At 40.0% G+C, this 27,259-nt stretch overlaps 1 protein-coding gene across 1 annotated transcript in view; it reads right to left on the minus strand.

The window, feature by feature from the left end:
- Nucleotides 1-555: 555 nt before the first annotated feature.
- Nucleotides 556-27,259, minus strand: part of LOC128656215 (mast cell carboxypeptidase A-like) — a 173,551-nt gene continuing 146,847 nt past the window's right edge. Inside the window, exons 10-11 of the mRNA XM_053710003.1 lie at nt 20,941-21,025; nt 556-958 (exon numbers count right to left, since the gene is read on the minus strand). Coding sequence (XP_053565978.1) covers nt 774-958; nt 20,941-21,025 — 270 coding nt within the window. The 3' untranslated portion in view covers nt 556-773. The remainder of the gene's footprint in view (nt 959-20,940; nt 21,026-27,259) is intronic.

Below are 27,259 nucleotides of genomic sequence, written 5' to 3' on the forward strand. Positions count from 1 at the left end.
AGTTCCCATAGACCGCAATGTAAAGGCACTTTTCAGCACCCCACTTCCACCAACGTTAGATCCCAAAAATCTAGTGCAGTTGTTTTTAATTAAAAAAATGCTACATTTTAAACAAAAAATACAAACTACAATGCCCTCTATTTTGAGGGCATTTGGGGAACTTTTAGAAAATTAACCAGATAGATTTCTGGTTAATTTTCTAAAAGTGTCCCAAATCAAAATCGAGGGCATTGTAGTTTGTATTTTTTTTTTTAAATGTAGCATTTTTTTTTAATTAAAAACAACTGCACTAGGTTTTTGGGCTCTAAAGTTGGTGGGAGTGGGGTGCTGAAAAGTTCCTTTACATTGCAGTCTATGGGAACTGTGTGTACCCATAGACTGCAACATAAATATATATGTCTGAATACTAATTGCTACTGCAAGCCCGCTATAGGAATAACCAGACACTTGTAATGGTAATTTTCCTGTTTGTGGGAGCGCAATTATTTAGCGCTATTCTTGAAATCTAGCCCTGAATAAGATACAAAGAAAATATTTTCTCTCTCAGGCACATCATTTTTAATAATGAACTGTTTATTTTGAAATAAAGCATACAGATAATATTCATATGATTTTTTTTTAAACAAAATTAGCAAATAGTGATGTTCTTTTCAACACAGGGTATTTCACGTAAATATGAAGCATGTTATGAAAACTTGTTTCAAGACATCATAAACTAAAGCTTAGAGAAAGATAGATTATTTGAGTAAATGAATAAACAAGTATCAGTTTTATTAAACCAGGCCAAGAGCATGGCTGGCAATTGTTTTTACTGCCAACATTGTCTCCTTGCATGTAGGCTTTATTTCATATTCTGGTAGTAAAAAGTTATATTCACATTCATCACGTAACTCAAAAACAAATGAGTATTTAACACCTTCATCATAGATCCAGTCAATTGAGCACCCAGACACTTTATCTGCAAATATACAAAATATACAAATTAGTAGAATGAAATGCTGGGATTGTGATTTAACAATGATCTTTATTAAAGGGGACAGCATGCTATAAACTTCTATTTTACCAAAAATAAGCAACTTGGTATATGCTGCATGTAGAGATATGTCTAAGATGTGTGTGTGCAGTGTGCCACATGTGTGTGTGCAAAAGCAATGGTCTTCTAATAAATGCACAGTTCTTTAGACCATCTGAACTTGTATACACAAAAAACGGTCCTTAAATCCCAGTACCCTGTGAAATTTATATGCATCTAGATGGGAGGTAACAGGTTAAATAAACAGTAAACACCTTGGGCTAGATTACAACTGGAGCAGTGTTTAGCATTTTTGGTATAGTTAAAACACCTCTATGATTTTCATTTTGCGCTAGTTGGGTTGCACTGATATTACAAGTTCGAAGTAAACAGTTTTTTCTCCAGCAGTAACCCAAATCGTGCATAAAGTCGAAATTCAATAATGACGGTCGCGTTTACACATTCCCCCATAGAAGTCAATAGAGAAAAAAAGTAAAAAAAAAACCCCACTCTCGCACAAACACCAAAACATATTCTCATTAGCGCTAACCCAACATGAAAATATTATTATTTCATATTACAGTGTTCTTTACATAACAGAATATGTTCTAATTATTCATAAATAAATATTCCTACATATATCTTATGTTTTCTTTCCAAAGGCAGGGAGAGTCCATGACTTAATTCATTACTGTTGGGAAAATCAACACCTGGCCACCAGGAGGAGGCAAAGACACCCCAGCCAAAGGCTATAAATATCCCTCCCACTTCCTCAATCCCCCCAGTCATTCTTTGCCTTTCGTCACTATAGGAGGATGGCAGAGAAGTGTTAGAAGAAATTTGTAGTCCATTAATGGGTATATTCCCTTCAAGTGTGGACTGGGGTGTTTAAGTAACCATGTAATCCTCTCAGTGAGAGTTGTAGTGAACGTTGGCTCTAGATGTTGCAGGGAACGATCTCTGACCACTATCTAGACTTAAAGCTATCACCTACTGGGAAATCAGTGTTAACGCTTTACAGTGTTTTCTCCTTATCTTCAGATCCCTGTCAGATATGTTTGGTGAGACTATCAGACCTGCTCCACAGCTTTGATCCTAGAGGGTAAGTCCTTTATATTTCTTTGAGGAGTTATGCCTAGGGCTGAAAATTCCCTGAGGTTATGGGGACATTGAATTAAACAGTTCACAGTGTGATACTTAATTCTCTTCTGGATATGGGGATATTTAATACCTTTTATAATATGGAGGTTATTTACTGAGCAGTTGGGGCCAATCTATGTGTGCTGCTTAGCTCCTTGCCAACTGGAGCATGTGTGTAAGGGTTTTTTAGGGCTCATTAAGAACATTGACAGACGATGCAGGACAGTTTGGGAAGATTTCCCACTGGGGCCTTTTTTTTAGCACTACGTAGCTGATATTGAGCTTCGCATGGTTTCTCTTCTAGTTGGGGGCGGTCTCTAGATGCGCACCATTTGACAAGAGTGCAGTTTTTTCCTGAAGCTGGTTGGAAGTGTATTCCTGCGTAGCGATCAGCATAACAAGTTCACTACAGGCAATGGGAGAGATCCTGACTTTATTCTGGTCATTCTTGTCTAGCTAGAAGGTAGTGAGTACCTCAGCTTAGGCTGAGGTAAAGGTACCATGCTAAAAATAATAATATTTTGGGTTGCTATAATATTGAGACCTTATACCCGCTATGGAGGACTCTGATATTAACCCCTCAGAGGGTTCTGTTACAGCGATCTCTGTAACAAATGCATGTTTATATTGTGAGGAGATTATCGGCTAGATTACGAGTTGTGCGTTAAGGTAAAAAAAATGCTTTAAGAGGTCCTAACGCTGCTTTTTTATGCCCGCTAGTATTACGAGTCTTGCAGGTATAGGTGTACCGCACACTTCTTTGGCCTTACCGCAAAACGACTTACGTAAACTTCGTAAAGTCTTTTTTCTATGGGACTTCCAAAGCGCCGGTATTACGAGTCTGTCCTGGGAGGCCAAAAAGTGAGCGGTACAGCCTACCCTGTCAAGAGTCCTAACGCATTTAAAAGTCAGTAGTTAAGAGTTTAATGGTACAGCGTTGTAACATAAAACTCATAACTAAAGTGCTAAAAAGTACACTAAAACCTATAAACTACCTATTAACCCCTAAACCGAGGCCCTCCCGCATCGCAAACACTAAAATAAAATTTTTAACCCCTAATCTGCCGCTCCGGACACCGCCGCCACCTACATTATATTTATGAACCCCTAATCTGCTGCCCCCAACATCGGCGACACCTACATTATATTAATTAACCCCTAATTTTGTACTTTAGGTTTTTTTAGATAGTATTTTATTTGGGGGGTTGGTTGTGTTAGTGGTGGGTTTTACTGTTGGGGGGGGTTATTTGTATTTTTTTTTTTACAGGTAAAAGAGCTGATTACTTTGGGGCAATGCCCCGCAAAAGGCCCTTTTAAGGGCTATTGGTAGTTTCGTTTAGGCTAGGTTTTTTTTATTTTGATACGGCTATTAGATTAGGTGTAATTAGTTTAAATATCTTGTAATTTGTTTATTATTTTCTGTAATTTAGTGTTTTTTTTTTGTACTTTAGCTAATTTGATTTAATTTAGGTATATTGTATTTAATTTAGTTAATTATTTAATGTATAGTGTAGTGTTAGGTGTTATTGTAACTTAGGTTAGGTTTTATTTTACAGGTACTTTTGTATTTATTTTAGCTAGGTAGTTATTAAATAGTTAATAACTATTTAATAACTATTCTACCTAGTTAAAATAAATACAAACTTGCCTGTAAAATAAAAATAAACCCTAAGCTAGATACAATGTAACTATTAGTTATATTGTAAGCTATCTTAGACCTAGATTTGGAGTTTGGCGGTAGCCGTGGAAAACCAGCGTTAGAGGCTCCTAACGCTGGTTTTAGGCTACCGCCGGTATTTAGAGTCACTCAAAATAGGGTCTAACGCTCACTTTTCAGCCCGCGACTTTTCCATACCGCAGATCCCCTTACGTCAATTGCGTATCCTATCTTTTCAATGGGATCTTCCTAACTCCGGTATTTAGAGTCGTTTCTGAAGTGAGCGTTAGACATCTAACGACAAAACTCCAGCCGCAGGAAAAAAGTCAGTAGTTAAGAGCTTTCTGGGCTAACGCCGGTTCATAAAGCTCTTAACTACTGTACTCTAAAGTACACTAACACCTATAAACTACCTATGTACCCCTAAACCGAGGTCCCCCCACATCGCCGCCACTCGATTAAATTTTTTTAACCCCTAATCTGCCGACCGCCACCTACGTTATCCTTATGTACCCCTAATCTGCTGCCCCTAACACCGCCGACCCCTGTATTATATTTATTAACCCCTAATCTGCCCCCCACAACGTCGCCGCCAGCTACCTACACTTATTAACCCCTAATCTGCCGTCCGCACGCCGCCGCCAGCTACATTATCCCTATGTACCCCTAATCTGCTGCCCCTAATATCGCCGACCCCTATATTATATTTATTAACCCCTAATCTGCCCCCCACAACGTCGCCTCCACCTGCCTACACTTATTAACCCCTAATCTGCCGAGCGGACCTGAGCGCTACTATAATAAAGTTATTAACCCCTAATCCGCCTCACTAACCCTATAATAAATAGTATTAACCCCCTATCTGCCCTCCCTAACATCGCCGACACCTAACTTCAATTATTAACCCCTAATCTGCCGACCGGAGCTCACCGCTATTCTAATAAATGTATTAACCCCTAAAGCTAAGTCTAACCCTAACACTAACACCCCCCCTAAATTAAATATAATTTAAATCTAACGAAATTAATTAACTCTTATTAAATAAATTATTCCTATTTAAAGCTAAATACTTACCTGTAAAATAAATCCTAATATAGCTACAATATAAATTATATTTATATTATAGCTATTTTAGGATTTATATTTATTTTACAGGTAACTTTGTATTTATTTTAACCAGGTACAATAGCTATTAAATAGTTAAGAACTATTTAATAGCTAAAATAGTTAAAATAATTACAAATTTACCTGTAAAAGAAATCCTAAACTAAGTTACAATTAAAACTAACACTATACTATCAATAAATTAATTAAATAAACTACCTACAATTACCTACAATTAACCTAACACTACACTATCAATAAATTAATTAAATACAATTCCTACAATCCTACAAATAAATACAATTAAATAAACTTGCTAAAGTACAAAAAATAAAAAAGAACTAAGTTACAAAAAATAAAAAAATATCTACAAACATAAGAAAAATATTACAACAATTTTAAACTAATTACACCTACTCTAAGCCCCCTAATAAAACAACAAAGCCCCCCAAAATAAAAAATGCCCTACCCTATTCTAAATTACTAAAGTTAAAAGCTCTTTTACCTTACCAGCCCTGAACAGGGCCCTTTGCGGGGCATGCCCCAAGAAGTTCAGCTCTTTTGCCTGTAAAAAAAAACCATACAATACCCCCCCCAACATGACAACCCACCACCCACATACCCCGAATCTAACCCCAAACCCCCCTTAAATAACCCTAACACTAAGCCCCCTGAAAGATCATCCTACCCTTGTCTTCACCTCACCAGGTATCACCGATCCGTCCTGGCTCCAAAATCTTCATCCAACCCAAGCGGGGGTTGGCGATCCATCATCCGGTGGCTGAAGAGGTCCAGAAGAGGCTCCAAAGTCTTCATCCTATCCGGGAAGAAGAGGTGATCCGGGACCGGCAACCATCTTGATCCAAGAGGCATCTTCTATCTTCATCCCGATGACGACCGGCTCCATCCTGAAGACCTCCACCGCGGACCCATCTTCTTCCGGCGATGTCCAACTGCAAAATGACGGTTCCTTTATGGGACGTCATCCAAGATGGCGTCCCTCGAATTCCGATTGGCTGATAGGATTCTATCAGCCAATCGGAATTAAGGTAGGAATATTCTGATTGGCTGATGGAATCAGCCAATCAGAATCAAGTTCAATCCGATTGGCTGATCCAATCAGCCAATCAGATTGAGCTCGCATTCTATTGGCTGATCGGAACAGCCAATAGAATGCAAGCTCAATCTGATTGGCTGATTGGATCAGCCAATCGGATTGAACTTGATTCTGATTGCTGATTCCATCAGCCAATCAGAATATTCCTACCTTAATTCCGATTGGCTGATAGAATCCTATCAGCCAATCGGAATTCGAGGGACGCCATCTTGGATGACGTCATTTAAAGGAACCGTCATTCGTCGTTCAGTCGTCGGCCAGGATGGGATGTTCCGCGGTGGAGGTCTTCAGGATGCTGCCGCTTCGCTCCGGATGGATGCCGCTTGGATGAAGACTTCAATCGGATGGAAGAACTCTTCTGCCCCCCTTGGATGAAGACTTCAGCCGGATCATGGACCTCTTCAGCCCCCCGCTTGGGCTTGGATCAGGACATCGGAGGAGCTCTTCTGGACCGATCGGTGAACCTGGTATGGTGAAGACAAGGTAGGATGATCTTCAGGGGCTTAGTGTTAGGTTTATTTAAGGGGGGTTTGGGTTAGATTAGGGGTATGTGGGTGGTGGGTTGTAATGTTGGGGGGGGTATTGTATGTTTTTTTTTACAGGCAAAAGAGCTGAACTTCTTGGGGCATGCCCCGCAAAGGGCCCTGTTCAGGGCTGGTAAGGTAAAAGAGCTTTGAACTGTAGTAATTTAGAATAGGGTAGGGCATTTTTTTTATTTTGGGGGGCTTTGTTATTTTATTAGGGGGCTTAGAGTAGGTGTAATTAGTTTAAAATTGTTGTAATATTTTTCTTATGTTTGTAAATATTTTTTTATTTTTTGTAACTTAGTTCTTTTTTATTTTCTGTACTTTAGCTAGTTTATTTAATTGTATTTATTTGTAGCAATTGTATTTAATTAATTTATTGATAGTGTAGTGTTAGGTTAATTGTAGGTAATTGTAGGTAGTTTATTTAATTAATTTATTGATAGTCTAGTGTTAGGTTTATTTGTAATTTAGGTTAGGATTTCTTTTACAGGTAAATTTGTAATTATTTTAACTATTTTAGCTATTAAATAGTTCTTAACTATTTAATAGCTATTGTACCTGGTTAAAATAAATACAAAGTTACCTGTAAAATAAATATAAATCCTAAAATAGCTATAATATAATTATAATTTATATTGTAGCTATATTAGGATTTATTTTACAGGTAAGTATTTAGCTTTAAATAGGAATAATTTATTTAATAAGAGTTAATTAATTTCGTTAGATTTCAATTATATTTAACTTAGGGGGGGTGTTAGTATTAGGGTTAGACTTAGCTTTAGGGGTTAATACATTTATTAAAATAGCGGCGAGATTCGGTCGGCAGATTAGGGGTTAATGTTTGAAGTTAGGTGTCGGCGATGTTAGGGAGGGCAGATTAGGGGTTAATACTATTTATGATAGGGTTAGTGAGGCGGATTAGGGGTTAATAACTTTATTATAATAGCGGTGCGGTCCGGTCGGCAGATTAGGGGTTAATAAGTGTAAGGTTAGGGGTGTTTAGACTCGGGGTACATGTTAGAGTGTTAAGTGCAGACGTCGGAAGGGTTACCGCATAGCAAACAATGGGGCTGCGTTAGGAGCTGAACGCAGTTTTTTTGCAGGTGTTAGGTTTTTTTTCAGCTCAAACAGCCCCATTGTTTCCTATGGGAGAATCATGCACGAGCACGTTTTTGAGGCTGGCCGCGTCCGTAAGCAACTCTGGTATCGAGAGTTGAAGCTGCGTTAAAAATGCTCTACGCTCCTTTTTTGGAGCCTAACGCAGCCTTTATGTGGACTCTCGATACCAGAGTTATTTTTATGGTGCGGCCAGTAAAACGCGGGCGTTAGTTTTTCGGGTCGTTACCGACAAAACTCCAAATCTAGCCGTCAGGGTTTATTTTATAGGTAAGTATTTAGTTTTAAATAGGAGTTATTTAGCTAATTATAGTAATTTTCTTTAGATTTATTTAAATTATATTTAAGTTAGGGGGTGTTAGGGTTAGGGTTAGACTTAATTTTAGGGGTTAATACATTTAGTATAGTGGCGGCGACACTGGGGGCGGCAGATTAGGGGTTAATAATATTTAACTAATGTTTGCAAAGCGGGAGTGAGGCGGTTTAGGGATTAATATGTTTATTATAGTGGCGGCGACGTTGGGGCGGCAGATTGGGGTTAATAAGTGTAGGTAGGTGGCGGCGACATTTGGGACGGCAGATTAGGGGTTGATAAATATAATGTAGGTGTCGGCGATGTTGGGGGCAGCAGATTAGGGGTTCATAAATATAATGTAGGTGGCGACAGTATCCGGAGTGGCAGATTAGGGGTTAATAAGTGTAACATTAGTGGTGTTTAGACTCAGGGTTCATGTTAGGGTGATAGGTGTAAACATAAATTTTATTTCCCCATAGGAATCAATGGGGCAGCGTTACTGAGTTTTACGCTGCTTTTTTGCAGGTGTTAGACTTTTTCTCAGCTGGCTCTCCCCGTTGATTCCTATGGGGAAATCATGCACGAGCACGTACGACCAGCTCACCGCTGATTTAAGCAGCGCTGGTATTGAAGTGCGGTAAGGAGCAAAATTTTGCTCAACGCTCACTTCTTGTCCTTTAACAACGGGTTTGTAAAAACCTGTAATACCAGCGCTGTAGGAAAGTGAGCGGTGAGTAAAAACTGCTCGTTAACACCGCATAGCCTCTAACGCAAAACTCGTAATCTAGCCATATGGATTGCCCACCTGCACAATTCTGTCCAGTCTGCTTATGTTCTGTATTAAAGAACAAGAAGGGGTCTAAATCTGGTTTATCCCCTGGTACTTTTATGCGCTCTGAGCCTTCTACCTCTCAGGACTCCGTTGTCCATGAGATGCCTATTCTGCAGTCGCCTTTTAGCGCACCTTTATCTCCGTCTGAAGGTAATTTGTTGCCAGCAGAATTTACTTCACAGCTTCAGTGTGCGGTATCCGCTGCATTAAACGCGTTGCCTGTCTCTGGAAAACGCAAGAGAATGGTTAAGCACAGTTCCACTGACTTTGGGGTTAACACCTCTCTTCAGTCTGAGTTGGCTAGTTTGTCTCACCTTTCTGAGGAAGATCTAACCTCAGTTGCATCTGAAGGTAAGTTTTCAGAGTCAGAGGTATCTGAAATTAAATCTCCTACTCCTGAGGAACCAAATTTTAGGTTTAAGGTTGAACACCTCCACTTTCTCTTGAAGGAGGTATTGTCTACCCTAGAGGTTCCGGAAGCTAAGCTTCCTGAAGAGCCTATTATCCCTAAATTATATAGGGTTTATGAGAAGAAGAAGGTTCCTGAAACCTTCCCGGTACTCGTACGAATGGCAAAAATGATCTCTAGAGAATGGAAAAAGATTGGAACTCCCTTTTGCCCTTCTTCTACCTTTAAGAAGCTATTTCCGGTCCCTGAATCTCATTTAAAGTTATGGAACTCTACCCCTAAGGTAGACGGGGCCTTTTCTACTCTTGCCTAGCGTACTACTATCCCTCTAGAGGATAGTTCCTCTTTTAGAGATCCCATGGACAGGAAGTTGGAAGGCTTTCAACATATGGGTCTCCTATTTCCGCCATCGGCTGCTGTGGCAGCAGTGTCAGTACTAATTGAGGTTGAATCCCCCATGGAGGATATATACAGGACAGGATTAAGGCTCTCAAGATAGCCAACTCCTTTATTTGTGATGCTAATATGCACATTTTTCATCTGAGTGCTAAGATTTCAGGTATTGCAGTTTTGTCGCTTAGAGCTCTTTGGTTAAAGATATGGTTTCTAAGACCAGACTTCTTTCCTTACCATTCTGGGGAAGATTTTGTTCGGGGCCAGGCTGGACTCCATCATCTCCACAGTAACCCCAGGATAAGAAGGCGAGAACTAAGGGTCGCCAATCCTCTGCTTTTCGTTCCTTTCATTATGACAAAACTCAGCAGACTCAGTCCTCCTCCAAACCTGAACAGCACAAGAGTACTTGAAAGCCCAACCAGTCATAGAACAAGTCCAAACAGGCCAAGAAGACTACAGATAACAAATCTGCATGAAGGGCCGGCCCCTGATCTGGGATCGGATTGAGTAGGGGGCAGACTGTCTTTTTTCCTAGAGGCTTGGGTCCAAGACATTTTGGATTCCTGGGTATAAGATGTTGTGTCCCAGGGTTACAAGATAGGTTTCAAATCTCGTCCCCCAAGGGGCACATTTCTTCTCTCAAGTTTATCTACAAGACCAGAGAATAGAGCAGCCTTTTAGACTGCGTTCAGGATCTCCTCTCCTTGAGAGTAATCGTCCAGGTGCCCTCCTCAGAGGGAACTTATCGCCCTATTCTAGACTTAGTCAACAAGTTTCTCAGGGTCCCCTCCTTCAAAATGGAGACTATCAGGTCCATCCTTCCTTTCATCCAGGAAGGGCAGTTCATGACCACAATTGACTTAAAGGATACATACCATCATGTCCCAATCTGCAAGGATCATTTTCAGTTCCTGAGGTTTGCATTCCTGGACCAACATTTCTAGTTCATAGCCTTGCCATTTGGCTTAGCTGCAGCCCCGTACCTGAATGATATCTTGGTTCAAGCTCCATCTTTTCTTTTAGCAAGATATCCGATGGATTCTCTTCTGTTTCTTCTCCAAACTCACAGATGGAAGATAAACATAGAAAAGAGTTCCCTGTTTCCCAGTATCAGGGTTGTTTTTCGCTCAAAGCTATTGGCAGCATGTCTATCCCTTCAGACAACGCTAAATCCTTAGGTGGCTCAGTGCATGGAGGTAATTGGTCTCATGGTGTCCTCCATGGACATTATTCCTTTTGCTAGATTCCATCTCAGACCTCTACAAATATGCATGTTGAGGTAGTGGAACGGAGATCACACAATCTTGTTTCAACAAATTGTTTTGGACAATCTGACCAGAGACTCTCTCTCTTGGTGGCTCTGTCAAGATCACCTAGCCCTAGGCATGTGCTTCTTGAGACCATCCTGGGAGATTGTGATGCCGGCCTCTCAGGCTGGGGAGCAGTCTGGAGTTCCAAGAGTGCTCAGGGGACGTGGTCCTGAGAAGAATCAGCTCGTCCGATCAATATCTTGGAACTTTGGGCAATTTACAATGCTCTAAGGGCATGTCCCCTGGCCAGTTCTGCCTGGTATATAAGATTCCAATCAGACAATATAACCTTGTTGGCTTACATCAACCACCAGGGAGGAACAAGAAGTTCCCTAGCAATGATAGAGGTGTCTCGAATCCTTCAATGGGCAGAATCTCACAATTGTATTCTATCCACGATTCACATCTCGGGGGTGGACAACTGGGAAGCAGACTTCCTCAGCAGACTATCCCTTCACCCGGTGGAGTGGGCTCTCCACCCCAAGGTGTTCTCAGAGATAACTCTCAGATCAGGAGTTTCGGAGATAGACCTCATGGCTTCTCGTCTCAATACCAAGCTACCCAGATATGGGTCGAGATCGAGGGATCCCCAAGCGGAATTGGTAGACGCATTAGCGGTTCCATGGAGGTTCAATATCATATATATTTTTCCTCCATTGGCCCTTCTTCCTCGAGTAGTGGCTCACATCAAGCAGGAGCAGGCTCCGGTGATACTAATAGCTCCTTCGTGGCCACGAAGGACTTGGTTTGCGGATCTAATAAGAATGTCCTCCTCCCCTCTGTGGAGGTTACCTTGTCTTGTGGACCTTTTGACTCAGGGTCCTTTCCTACATCAAAATATCGATTCTCTGAAACTGACTGCGTGGAAATTGAATGTTTAGTCTTATCCAAGAGAGGTTTTTCGGATAGTGTGATAGATACTTTAATCCAGGCTCACAAGCCGGTCTCTCACCATATTTACCACAAGGTATGGCGTACTAACCTTCATTGGTGTGAGGAACAGAGTCTTCTATGGCACAGGGTGAAGGTTACCTGAATTCTATCCTTTCTCAAGATGGTTTGGAAAAGGGTCTATACGCCAGTTCTCTAAAGGGTCAGATTTCAGCCCTGTCGGTCTTACTTCACAAGAGATTAGCGGCTCTGGCTAGAATCAGGCCTATGTTTAAACCTGTTGCTCCTCCTTTGAGCCTCAACCTTGTTCTTCGTGTTTTGCAGCAGGCTCCGTTTGAGCCTATGCATTCTGTTGATCTTAAAGGGACAGTCTACACCAGAATTTTTATTGTTTTAAAAGATAGATAATCCCTTTATTACCCATTCCCCAGTTTTGCATAACCAACACAGTTATAATAATATAGTTTTAACCTCTGTGATTATCTTGTATCTAAACCTCTGCAAACTGCCCCCTTATTTTAGTTCTTTTGACAGACTTGCAGTCTAGCCAATCAGTGCCTGCTCCCAGATAACTTCACGTGCGCGAGCACAGTGTTATCTATATGAAATACGTGAACTAACACCCTATAGTGGTGAAAAACTGTTAAAATGCAATCTGAAAAGAGGTGTGCTTCAAGGTCAAAGAAATTAGCATATGAACCTCCTAGGTTAAGCTTTCAACTAAGAATACCAAGAGAACAAAACAAAATTGGTGATAAAAGTAAATTGGAAAATTGTTTAAAATTACATGCTCTATCTGAATTATGAAAGTTTATTTTGGCCTAGACTGTCCCTTTAAGCTTCTATCCTGGAAGGTTTTGTTTTTGTTGGCCATTGCCCCAGCTCGCAGAGTCTCTGAGCTTTCTGCCTTACAGTGTAATCCGCCTTACCTTATTTTTTGTGCAGATAAGGCGGTTTTACGTACTAAGTTAAGTTTCCAACACAATAAAACACAATTGTGAGCGCCCCACTGAGATAACTGAAAAAAAGGATATATGCGCGGGGGGGGGGGGGGGGGGCAGGTTTCAGTGTTGCACTTGAGTCTGGGTTGCTGCCATACACCTGTCACGGCTCTGATCACCGGATATAGACTGCATAGAAGAAAAGAAAGGAAAACAGGCGCAACACCTCTAAGTGCAATATGTTTGTAAAACCAAAAGCATTTATTTTCACATCAACGATTAAAAACTCACAAGGATAACCTCAACTGAAATGAGGTATGACAAAAGCGCTTGGGTACCGTCCAGGTCTCTCAGATAGATTCCCTTACTGTCCGTTCAGCTGCACACAAAGTCCATCAATAGCGTGTCCAAAAGTTACACACATCAAACAAATGTGCAGACTGTCCCAGGGTTGCTATACGGTCCGTAGAGTATAGGCACTTGCTTAAAGTATGTAAAAACACGCCGCTGGAATCAGCTGTTTGCAAGCAATAAAAGCCGGCAACTTGCATCAGCTGTGAATGGTAGCGTGTGAATGATGGGCGTGGCCTTACGCGTTTCGTAGGGGTACTCCCTACTTCGTTAGAGGCTGCCCACTTGTTCCACCATCTATTCTTTTATACCTGTATATGTAAGTTAAGTTTCCTACCTAAGGTAATCTCGAATCATAACATCAATCAGGAGATTGTTGTTCCTTCCTTTTGTCCTAATCCTACATCCTCGAAGGAACATTTGCTCCACAATCTAGATGTTGTACGTGCCTTAAAATTCTATCTTCAGGATATGAAGGATTTCAGGCAAACAATCCTCTTCCTTGTTTGTGTTATATTCTGGTAAGCGCAGGGGTCAGAAGGCCACTCGACTTCATTATCTTTCTGGCTGAGAAGCATCATCCGTTTGGCTTATGAGAAGGCTGGACGACAGCCTCCTGAGAGGTTAACGGCTCATTCCACTAGAGAAGCTTCTTCTTCTTGGGCTTTTAAGAATGAAGCTTCCATGGATCAGATTTGTAATGTCCTACCTGGTCCTCCTTACATACTTTTTCAAAGTTCTATAAATGTAATGCTTTTGCTTCTGTGGAGGCAGCTTTTGGGAGAAAAGTGTTACAGGCTGTGGTGACCTCAGATTAGGGTCTGCCTTTCTTTTTTTGCCCTCCAGTTTTATTCATTCAGTGTCCTCTGGAGCTTGGGTATTGGTTCCCAACAGTAATTAATGAAGTTGTGGACTCTCCCTGCCTTTAAAAAGAAAACAAAATTTATGCTTACCAGATAAATTCCTTTCTTTCCTGGTAGAAAGAGTCCATGACCCCGCCCGTAATATGTTTTAGACGGCTTCCCTGTTATTTTTCTTTTGGCACCTCTATACCCTAATGTTTCTCCTGTTTTTCCTTGTTCCCTCGGCCAAATGACTGGGGGGATAGGGGAAGTGGGAGGGATATTTATAGCCTTTGGCTGGGGTGTCTTTGCCTCCTCCGGGTGGCCAGTTGTTGATATTCTCAACAGTAATGAATGAAGTTGTGGACTCTCCCTGCCAGGAATAAAAGGAAGCATAAAGTTTGTTTTTTTGCACAAATATATATTTATACTTATATATAAGTCCAAAAGGGCCCACACTCTCACTTCACAGGACAACAGCCAGTGTTCGGTCTAATGAAGATAAATACTTGTAGAAAAAAGACCCACACTCACTGGACTTCAAATACAGTGAAACAATTCTGTAATGTGTGACGTTTTGGGGACTTGCTCCCCTTCCTCAGACTAACAAACAGTGCAACACAGCAAACATATAAAGACCATAAGCAGTGAAAACACAAACCATTCATAGTATTAGAAATGTGTCAAACAATCACCAACATACAGATAATATGGTGTACATCAGTTAATCACTTCATATTGTCATCCATTAACATCCTCAAATATCATGATTGATATTTACATAACTTATGGTTTGTGTTTTCCCTGTTACCAGGGCAACCAAGTTTGGGTGCAATTTTTAAACATGAGGGGAGGGGCTTATGGTCTTTATATGTTTGCTGTGTTGCACTGTTTGTTAGTCTGAGGAAGGGGAGCAAGTCCCTGAAACGTCACACATTACAGAATTGTTCCACTGTATTTGAAGTCCGGTGAGTGCTGATCTTTTTTCTAGAAGTATATATATATATATATATATATATATATATATATATATATATATATATATATATATATATATATATATATAACATTATATATAGATATTTACAGATATACAGTATATATATATATATATATACTGTATATATATATATATATATATATATATATATATATATACTAATAGAAATTCATAGAACATATTATGCAATTTACAGAACTTTGGAATGTGAAATATTTACAGTAAAATTGTTATTAAATATGAATATTGCATTAATATGAATTTACATGTTTTCATCTACTTAATGGCAAAAGGCTCTAATGCACTCATATAAATTTCTATATATGTGTACATATATATTTATGTTTTTATATGTGTATATATGTCTGTAAATACATATATACACATATAAATACATTAAAATATATGTACACATATAGTAATATATATATACTCATATATATTTATATACATATCCATCATTACACATGTATATGTCCTCCACTATACGTTAATTATTTATTCTTACTCATCTGCCCTTCACTTAGCAAAGCAAACATACTTCTTTTCTCTTTTATCTACTCACTCCTCAAACCCTAAACGTCTCTTCTCCATTTTCAACTGTCTCCTCTATCCACCTTAACCACCCCTTCATCTGCCTTTAGTGCTCAAAACCTGGCAGACTACTTTTTCAACAAAACACTTACCATCCAAAGTAAAATCCCAACACAAGACTGCAACCTCCCATCTCTGCTCTGCTCATTCCCTACACCACTCTCGGAACCTTCACCCCAACCAATGAGAATGAAATGACTTCCTATTGTCTTCCTCACACCTCACTACCTGCCCACTTGACCCTATCCCTTCACATCTAATACCTTCTCTGTCTTCAACCCTCACTCCAGCTCTTACTCACATACTCAACCTTTCCCTTACTACTGGTTCATTCCCATCTTCCTTCAAACATGCAAAGGTCACCCCATCCTCAAAAAACCCTCCCTCGACCCAAATTCTCCTGCAAACTACCGCCCCATATAACTGCTTTAGCTAGCGTCAAAAGTCCTGGAAAAACTAGTTTTCAATAACCTAACCCACTTCTTCTCCTCCAACTCATTGCTTGACCCCCTGCAATCTGGCTTCCGTCCCCAACACTCAACTGAGACTGCCCTCACCAAGGTTACTAACGATCTTCTTTCTGCTAAAAACAACGGCCACTACTTATCATACTTCACCTGTCTGCTGCCTTTGACACCGTTAACCATCCCCTTCTCCTATGGACTCTCAGCTCCCTTGGGCTCTCTGACACTGCCCTCTCCTGGATCCACTCTTATCTCTCTACTAGGCCCATTTCTTTTTGCTTTACTGGTGACTCCTCCTCTCCATTGCTTCTGTCTGTTGGAGTACCTCAAGGCTCTGTTCTGAGTCCTCTACTCTTCTATATTTATACTTCCTCACTGGGTAAACTTATCAGTAGCTATGGCTTCAAGTATCACCTCTATGCTTATGATACTCAGATCTACCTATCCACCCCTGCACTCTTTCCTTCTGTCCTTTCTCACATCAGTGTCTGCTTATCTGGAATTTCTTCTTGGATGGCCTCTCACCACATAAAAATCAACATCAACATCAAGACTGAGCTCCTTTTAATCCCCCCTCTAATTCTACCCCGGTTTCTAACTTTTCAATCACTGTTGGTGACACCACTATCTCCCCATCACCCCATGTCTGCTGCCTAGGAGTTACGCTTGACTCCAATCTGTCCTTCATACCCCACATACAACTGCTCTCTTCATCCTGTCACAGCCACCTACTTAATATCTCCAAAATTCAACCGTTTCTGAGTGCCGAAACTACTAAAAAGCTAATCCACTCCCTGGTAATTTCCCGACTTGACTACTGTAATAACCTACTAACTGGCCTCCCTCTCTCCCGCCTCTCCCCTCTGCAATCCATCCTAAATGCCTCTGCTAGGCTAATCCAACTCTCCCAACGCTCTGTATATGCTGCACCTCTCTGCGAGTCCCTTCACTGGCTCCCCATTCACACCAGAATTAAATTGAAAATTCTCACCCTGACCTACAAAGCCCTTACCAAAGCAGCCCCCCCCTACCTGTCCTCACTCATTGTAACATATCTCAGCCTAACATCACTGTCCCTTTAAGACTGCCTTCCCTGCTTCTGACAAATCAAGCTGGTTTGGGCAGTATTTGCATTCAGCTTGCCTGCCTGATTAATCATTCATGCACCTGATTCCCTCAGCCTCTTTTTAAGTCTTCTCAGGCCTAATGTGCTTTGCATTAACTTTGAAGTTGTGTTCCTGAAAACAACTGAGGTCTGTGGTTGATCGTGCATGAATCCTACCAACATCTTTAAGCTTCAGTTTTTCCTATTTCCTCTGCCTAAAATCATCAAATCGCAAGTATCCAAATAATTCCATTTTGTTACCTGGACACTGCTACTTAACAAACTCTGAACTTTATTATAAATCAAGCATACTTTTGGTTATCATCACTCTCTAATTATAACAACAGCATCTTACACAGAACTGTATAACTATTCTCTGCAACAAGTTGTCATAGCTGAAATATCCTTCTACAAATATGTTAACATATTCAAAACTCTGCATCTATGTGTTCAGTTAAAAGCTTTCATGTGATTCTCCAATATATGCACAAACAGTAATTGATGCTTCAAACTTGCAACTTGACTATCACCTGTGCTGCTCTGATTATTACTGACATACAGCTCTATATAATATTATGTACTGTGAACCTGCAACAAACCTTAGTTTGCATATATATGCACAAATGTAATTAATGCATAAAACTTGCAACTTGTCTATCACCTGTGCTGCTCTGTTTAATTCTGACATACAGCTCTATATAATATTATGTACTGTGAACCTGCAACAAACCTTAGTTTGCATCTAAGTGTCAATCTTTTACCAGTTTACTCTGAAGCCTGAACATTCCACATTGCTATATTTTTCTCTCATTGAATCCTGCAGCTACTCCTATTAACTAACTATAAGTCACGGTGAAGTCAGAATTTATTGAATACAAATGTTGCACTCTCCATTTATTCTACAATAACTTCTAGCAACTATGAATCACAGAATATCATCTATCCACGTCCAGGATACTCTTCCCCGGGTCAGGGGTCGGTGTCTTCAAATCCCTACCACTGCCCTGAGGGTCTGTGTCCTGAGCGCATGTACACCGGAACCTAACACTCATCAACAAATATACTCCAGCCCGCCCCCTAAGATCCAACAATGACCTGCTCCTTGCATCTTCTACCATCACCTCCTTCCATGCTAGACTGCAGGACTTCTCTCGTGTGGCACCAACCATCTGGAGCTGTCAGACTTTCCCCTAACCTCTCCTCCTTTAAACGCTCCCTAAAGACCTTTTTGTTCAGGGAAGCCTATCTCCAAATCAGTAATAAATGAATTCCACTTGCCTAATAGCTGCCCTCATCTAACTCCACCCTCCTACCCATCTAGAATGTAAGTTTCCACAGGAACAGGGCCCTTAATTCCCCCTGTATTTGTTATTTAAACTTTGTCCGGTGTCTATTATATTGTATTGTACAGTACTGTACTTTTATGTTTGTACACATGGACAGCACTGCGGAATCTGTTGGTGCTTTATAAAAAAGAATAATAATAATATGTATGTATCTCAATGTTAAAGCCCTTCTGCGGCTCTTTTTCTAACACCCGAGATCACATCACTTTGAGCCCTTATAACTTTTGTGTGCAATATTTTTTGTATGTAACTGTACTTTGTAATGCATTTTTTAAGTTTTTGTGCTCTGAGATCTCAGTAAGGATTCTCCCGTAAATCAAGATTACACTAGCAAAATTCACTTGTAATATCAGCACAGTTGAAAGGGGCGCAAATATTCGCGAAAACTTTAGCGCAATAATTTGCGAGCCTCTTGTAATCTAGTCTCTTGTATTTAAAATACTGTTCTGCTGTCTTGCAATAAATTCAAATATTAGGTGAGTGTGAAAAAATGTTGAATGCATTAACACTTTATTTGCTTCATTTGTCTCTCAATAGCTAAATTCCACTTACCACTTGCCTTGTTGGAGGAGCCAATCAGGAATTCTTACTGGAGTAGACACTGCTAGCCAATGTATTTTTGTTAGCAGAAATTTTATTTTTTTCATTTGCTTCTTGGATAATCTCTATTGAGGTCTATTAAGGGCAGATATGTAACAAGCTAAGGCTTGTGAACCTTGTCATTACACCTACAGGCCTCAGAATTTGAAAACTCCGTGGACAAAATAAATAAAAACTTGCACTTTCTTTACAATGCATAAGTTCTTGTTTGTTGTAAAAAATGGATATTACTGTAGGGAGTTATAAGTACTTGTTTTTTTCTGCATATGAAGTGTGACACTGTCCACAAATAAAACTGTGAGAGTTTAACCATTTTCATGCAAAAATATTTGTAATATGTTTGATAAGTACTCTTTCATATATACAATAGAAAGTTTAAAGTCCCATTAATAAGGAAGATACAAAGTGCATATTTGCTGCCCATTTAATAAAAGTTCTCGTTCAAAAAACTGTTAGCATTATGGATGGGTAAATGTTTTTCAGTTTTAATACATTTGTTTGTTCGTTTTGAATTTCAGATGTTTGTACAACATTCTAACATTTGTTTAACGAATGTGAGTTTTCAAATGTTCGGTCATTCTTTGTATTATTCAAATGTTATGGTAACATTATTTGAATGTTATTGTTCCTATTTTTTTGTTTCAATTTCAAAAATAGTTTGTAACATTCAATTTTGAAAGAATTTCAGACAATCCAAAATAGTATTTCTAATGCTATCTTTAAATGTAATATTCAAATTATGCAGTATTTGAATTAGCAAAATTTGAATCATTATATTTTTGTCCATTAGGAATCGAATTTCCCTCCCAAAGAACTTCTGAATAGTATATAAATATTTGTCTTATAATTCCATTTGAGAGGTTGTGCTAGTTGTCTGAGCATCGTGAGAAGAATATAATTCTGCTAGTGTTTCTTTACCCAGAGAAGAGAGAGATGAATCCATCCAATCAGAACTACTGGTGCATCAGAGAGGGTAAGGATAGTGGCAGTAGAGGTGAAAGACATGGTGGCGAGGGACTTTACTGCTGTAGTTTTGACAGTTATAGTTGCTGTGCTGGGGACCCCTGGCTTTACAATCAGAGCTCCACCATCTTGCAGGGGAATATTCCTACTGATGTGGTCAGAATTAGAGATTTCCTCTATGTTTCTTGAGAGGCTGATAATCTAATCTCTCCTTCAGAGGCCATAGGGACTTTTACATTCCAGCTTATCTGAATAATCATTAACCCCTTTGTGACCACAGCCGGAGGGACTTATTAAAAGCCAGTAAGTATGCCATATATAACACCAACACTAACCTACTGCATTTAGTCCTGGCTCTATTGCTTTTGATGGATCTGATGACACATCAGGCAAAGAAGACTCCAGATCCAAAGATACCAGGGGGTGGCTGAGATCTTCCACCATAGGAGAAGAAGCTCTTTTGAAACTTACATCCTCGGACTCATCACACTTTGTTCTAGAGTCTTCCCCAGAGCAGTCAATATAAATGCATACAAAACTCTTTGCTTGACTATCTAATGCAGAATGTCTCTCAAAAAAAAAAAACTATAACAGGAGATATCCTGCAAGTCCACCTAAGTCAGGAATGAGAGCTAATTTAAAATAATACAAATGTTATTTCAATTTTAAATGTCTTTGTTAAATCTAATACTACATTCAAAATTTCGAATGTGGATATTTAATCTAATTATGAACATTTGAAATCAAAAATAACATTCAAAAATCGAAAATAACATTTGCATAACGAATTATAAGGGTTTTTCGTCCTTATCGACATTCTTTTGTCAAAAATGAATTGTAGTTTTAAACACATTTGCCCATCCCTAGTTTGTAATATTTGTGTGATGACATACATTTTCTGGAATAAAGTACTGTATAAGAAACTTACAAATTGTAGTGGCAATAGGTCCATAAGTATAGTTGGTACCATACAGACTGGATAAAGACTTCAGTGCTGAGACTGCTATCTGATTCTATGAAAGAGAAACATAAAGCATGACATTGTTTGATTAGTATTTCATGATATGTGTATGTGTGCATGTGTGAGAGAGATAGTGTTTGTGTTTTGTGAGAGTATATGTGTATGTGTGCATGTGTGAGAGAGATAGTGTTTGTGTTTTGTCAGAGTATATGTGTATTTGTGTATGAGAATTTTTATGTGTATATGTATTTGCATGAGTTTGTGTGCATTTGTGTTTTTGTTTTTGTCTATACGTGCGTGTATGTATATGAGAGTTTAAGTATGCATATGTGCAAGAGTTTGTGTGTGCATGAGACTGTGTGTGCAAATGAGAGTTTGTGTTTGTGTGTATGAAAGTCTAAGGGGCCGATTTATCAAGTTCCGTATGGAGCTTGATGCCCCTGTTTCTGCACGAGCCTTCAGTCCCACCAGGAAACAAAAGTTATGAAGCGCTGCCTCTGAGTACAAATACGATCGAGTTGATTGACAACCCCTGCTAGCACCCTATTGGCCAGAAAATCTGCAGGGGGCGGCATTGCACCAGCAGTTCACAGGAACTGCTGGTGCAATGATAAATGCCATCAGCGTATGCTGTCGGCATTTATCAATGTGAGGCGGACATGATAAGCTACATCGTTTCATGTCCGCTCGCACTATGATAAATCTACCCCTAAGTATGCATTTGCATGACAGTTTGTGTGTGCATGAGATTGTGTGTGTTTTTGTTTGTGTGAGAGTTTGTGTGTGACTGTGTATGTGTGTTTGAGTATGTGCAAAAAAAAAGTCAGCTGAAATTTGGACAATAAAAATTTGACTGCTTTAAGTAACTTTTAAAGGGACGATAACTATCTACTTTATTCATGATGGATCCTAGACTGTATGCAGAGCGGTGGTTACACATTCTGTGTAGCCTGTGGGGTGGGCAGGTATTATGTTAGCTGATTGAGTTACAGTATGTCAGGGCTTGCTGTGGTTGGCTGGTGAGGCATCAAGCACTAAGCACCTGGTGGTGCAAACATAGCCATTGTAAACTATACGGCTCCCCACATTTTCTGCAAGTTTTTTTAAGGTATTTCAGATAAAGGGCCACATTACGAGTGGAGCGATATTTAGCGATTCCGCCAGGCGCTAATTGCGACAGAAGTAAACTTTTTGCGTGTATCGGGTTGGGAAGGGCTCACTGTGTCTGAAATATCAGTCGTCTATGCTGCACACAATTCTCGACAGTATCAAACATTTATTCTATTCTATCTTTATAGTCATGGAGGTAACTTCATTCTAAAAAACGTCTTAAAATAGCATAAAACTGTTGATGATTTAATCTAGAAACTTGTAAAAGAAACGTTTGCAGGACTGGAAATTCCACACTCTCAACGGTTCATCTTCTGTTCATTTGGCTTGGATTTCCATTCGGAGAGGAACCTGGGGTTTCTGTTACCCTCCTTGCTGTTTCCATACCTCATTTGTGTTGAGAAGGTTACTACAAGTGAGTGTTCATTTGGCTTGTTGTTCGTATAGCTACATTTGACACCTAACATACTACAACCTTTGTCTGTGCGCCCTTCCCTCTTCTGTTGCTCTATATATAATTATATATATATATATATATATATATATATATATATATATATATATATATATATATATATATATATATATATATATAATTTCTGATACAGAGGTGCTGGACCCAAAGACCAAGATACTGTATACTGTTTTGTATTGATTTTATAAAATGCTTAATTAGTGAAAATAAAGCAACATTGCAGTATACATTCATTATTTATTTCTTTTACAAAGATATGACGAGTCCACGGATTTCATCCTTACTTGTGGGATATTAACCTCCTGCTAACAGGAAGTGGCAAAGAGCACCACAGCAGAGCTGTATATATAGCCCCTCCCCTTCCCCTCCACCCCCAGTCATTCTCTTTGCCTGTGTTATACTAGGAAGACATGGTAAAGTGAGGTGTTAGTTTAGTTTCTTCAATCAAGAAGTTTTTTATTTTAAATGGTACCGGTGCGTACTATTTTCCTCAGGGGGATATGGAAGAAGATTTCTGCCCTGAGGTTAGATGATCCTAGCATTTGTAACTAAGATCCACACTGGTTCCCACAAGACTTCTGAAGGTAACCATGAGACATCTTCAGTGTGGAGACCGGTTTCATGCTACAAGCAGCATTAAGGTATGTGCAGCCTTTTTTTCTGAGGAGACTTGGTGTATCAGAACTGGCTGGCATTATTTCCCTGTATGGGAATGGGGTAAGCAGTAAAACCTATTTTAATTAGAGGGGTGTTACTGGAGTCCCTATTTTATATTTTTCATTAGTTGATATTTGGGCATTATGTGACATGGGAGACAATATAAAAAACAATGTTTTATGTTTTTTATTTTTGGCACTTAAAACTTATTGGTTTTATGCTTGAGGATTATATTGTGTGTGTATTTTTACTTTAGTGCAAAACTGCATTTCCATGCGGTGTTGTTTGGGCCTACTCTGACTTTTGACCTTAAGGGGCGGAGCCTATTTTGGCGCAATTTCTTCAGGCTTAGCAGCAGCAAACAGTAACTCGGTGGCTCCTGAACTGTGTAGCTGGTCTGAAGGGTTGGAAACTTGATTTAAAGTACCCTGTGGGCAGGTAGGCGCCACAGCAAAGCTGTGGCGAGGTGCAGAGTGTATTTTTATCTATCTTTTGACTACATGTTGATATAAGTACTTCTAAAGCCTTATTTCTTCCCTTGCTTCTGGGTGCAGTAATTTTTGGATTAACCAACGATATTAAGTTAAATTTGGGAATAATTTAACGTTTTTTGTGCATTTTGGAAAAATTGTTCTCTTTTTCTTTTCTTAAAGGCACAGTACACGTTTTTTCTAATGTTTATTTTATGCTATAAATAAGTGTTTAAACTACTCTTGTGGTATTACTAGTCTGTTCAACATGTCTGACATTGAGGTTTCTCATTGTTCTATGTGTTTAGAAGCTATTGTGCAACCCCCTCTAACATTGTGTAACTTTTGTACTGAAAGGGCTTTACAATGTAAAAAGCATATTTTAAATAAAGTAAGTGTGCCTAGGGATGATTCTCAGTCTGAAGAGAATCAGGATATGCCATCCAATTCTCCCCAAGTGTCACAACCTTTTATGCCCACACAAGCGACGCCTAGTACTTCTAGTGCGTCTAATTCCTTTACTCTGCAGGAGATGGCTGCAGTTATGTCAACTACCCTTACAGAGGTATTGTCTAAATTACCAGTGTTGCAGGGTATACGCAGTAGGTCAAGTATTAATGTAAATACTGAATCCTCTGGTGCTTTATTAGCTATTTCCGATGTTCCCTCACAGTGCTCTGAGTTGGGGATCAGGGAATTACTGTCTGAGGGTGAAATTTCTGATTCATGGAATGTTTTGCCTCAGACAGATTCAGATGCTATGTCATTTAAATTTAAGCTTGAACACCTCCGCCTGTTGCTTAGGGAGGTTTTAGCGACTCTGGATGATTGTGATCCTATTGTGATTCCTCCAGAGAAATTGTGTAAAATGGATAAAAATTTGGAAGTTCCTACTTACACTGATGTTTTTCCGGTTCCTAAGAGAATTTTGGAAATTATTAGTAAGGAATGGGATAGACCAGGTATACCGTTTTCTCCCTCTCCTAATTTTAAGAAAATGTTTCCTATATCAGATACCATTCGGGACTCATGGCAAACGGTCCCTAAGGTAGAGGGAGCTATATCTTCCCTAGCTAAGCGTACTACTATACCCATTGAGGATAGTTGTGCTTTCAAGAATCCTATGGATTAGAAATTAGAGGGTCTACTAAAGAAATTATTTGTTAATAGCTCTTAAGCTAGCTAATTCTTTTATTACTGATGCCGCTTTTCAAATTGCTAAATTAGCGGCAAAAAATGCAGAATTTGCTATTTTAGCACGTAGAGCATTGTGGCTCAAATCTTGGTCTGCTGATGTGTCATCAAAACATAAGCTTTTAGCTATTCCCTTTAAAGGTAAGACCCTTTTTGGGCCAGAATTGAAGGAGATCATTTCTGATATTACAGGAGGTAAGGGCCATGCCCTACCTCAGGATAGGATTGTTAAAAAGAGGGGTAAACGGAATAAATTTTCGTTTCTTTCGGAACTTTAAAGGAGGACCCCCCGCTTCTTCTTCTTTCACAAATCAGCATGAAGGGGTGGCCCCCGATCCGGACCCGGATCTAGTAGGGGGCAGACTTTCTTTCTTTGCTCAGGCTTGGGCAAGAGATGTTCAGGATTCCGGGGCACTAGAAATAGTGACCCACGGTTATCAATTGGAATTCAAGGATTTTCTCCCAAGAGGGAGATTTCATCTTTCAAAATTATCTGCAAACCAGATAAAGAGAGAGGCGTTCTTACGCTGTGTAAAATACCTTTTTACTATGGGAGTAATCTGTCCTGTTCCAAAATTGGAACAGGGACAGGGGTTTTACTCAAACCTATTTGTGGTCCCCAAAAAAGAGGGAACGTTCAGACCCATTTTGGACCTCAAGTGTCTAAACAAACTTCTAAGAGTTCCATCATTCAAGATGGAGACAATTTGAACGATTTTGTCAATGATCCAGGAGGGTCAATATATGACTACCATGGATTTGAAGGATGCTTTCCTTCATATTCCAATCCACAAAGATCATCATCGGTTTCTAAGGTTTGCCTTCTTGGACAAACATTATCAGTTCATGGCTCTTCCTTTCGGATTGGCCACAGCACCCAGAATCTTCACAAAGGTTCTAGGGTCTCTTTTGGCGGTTCTCAGACCGCAAGGGATAGCGGTGGCGCCTTATCCGGACAATATTCTGATTCAGGCGTCAACATATCATCTGACAAAATCTCACACGGACACAGTGTTGTCTTTTCTGAGAACTCACGGCTGGAAGGTGAACATAGAGAAGAGTTCACTTGTTCCACAGACAAGGGTTCCTTTCTTGGGAACTCTGATAGACTCGGCAGCCATGAAAGTATTTCTGATGGAGGTCAGAAAATCAACGATTTTGAATGCTTGCCGAGCACTTCTGTCCATTCCTCGGCCATCAGTGGCTCAGTGTATGGAGGTAATCGGATTAATGGTAGTGGCAATGGACATCATTCCGTTTGCTCGCTTTCATCTCAGACCACTGCAACTGTGCATGCTCGGTCAGTGGAATGGAGATTATGCAGATTTATTTCCAAAGATAATTCTGGATCAAGAGACCAGAAACTCTCTTCTTTGGTGGTTGTCGCCAGATCATCTGTCCCAGGGGACTTGTTTCCGCAGACCCTCGTGGGTGATAGTGACAACAGATGCCAGCCTTCTGGGCTGGGGTGCAGTTTGGAACTCCCTGAAGGCTCAGAGTGTTTGGACTCAGGTGGAGTCTCTACTTCCAATCAATATTCTGGAACTGAGAGCAATATTCAATGCGCTTCAGGCATGGCCTCAGTTGGCTTCGGCCAAATTCATCAGATTCCAGTCGGACAACATAACGACTGTGGCATATGTCAGTCATCAGGGGGGAACAAGGAGTTCCTTAGCGATGATAGAAGTATCCAAGATAATCATCTGTCAGCGATCTACATCCCAGGGGTAGAGAACTGGGAAGCAGATTTTCTAAGTCGACAGACTTTTCATCCGGGGGAGTGGGAACTTCACCCGGAGGTATTTGCCTCATTGATTCTCAGATGGGGCAGACCGGAATTGGATTTGATGGCATCTCGTCAGAATGCCAAGCTTCCAAGATATGGATCCCGGTCAAGGGATCCTCAGGCCGAACTGATAGATGCCTTGGCAGTACCTTGGTTGTTCAGCCTAGCTTATGTGTTTCAGCCGTTTCCTTTCCTCCCACGCTTGATTGCTCGAATCAAACAGGAGAGAGCTTCAGTGATCCTGATAGCGCCTGCGTGGCCAAGCAGGACTTGGTATGTGGATCTAGTAGACATGTTCTCTCTGCCACCGTGGAAACTTTCGTTGAGACAGAACCTTCTCATTCAAGGTACTTTCCAACATCCAAATCTAATTTCTCTGCAACTGACTGCGTGGAGATTGAACGCTTGAATTTATCGAAGTGAGGATTCTCTGATTCAGTTATCAATACTTTGATACAGGCTAGAAAGCCTGTCACTAGAAAGATCTATTATAAGATATGGTGTAAATATCTTTATTGGTGTGAATCCAAGGGTTACTCATGGAGTACAGTTAGGATTCCTAGGATTTTGTCTTTTCTCCAAGAAGGATTGGAG

The sequence above is a fragment of the Bombina bombina genome, chromosome 4 (genome assembly GCF_027579735.1).
Source record: "Bombina bombina isolate aBomBom1 chromosome 4, aBomBom1.pri, whole genome shotgun sequence".
In the NCBI taxonomy this organism is placed as follows: domain Eukaryota; kingdom Metazoa; phylum Chordata; class Amphibia; order Anura; family Bombinatoridae; genus Bombina; species Bombina bombina.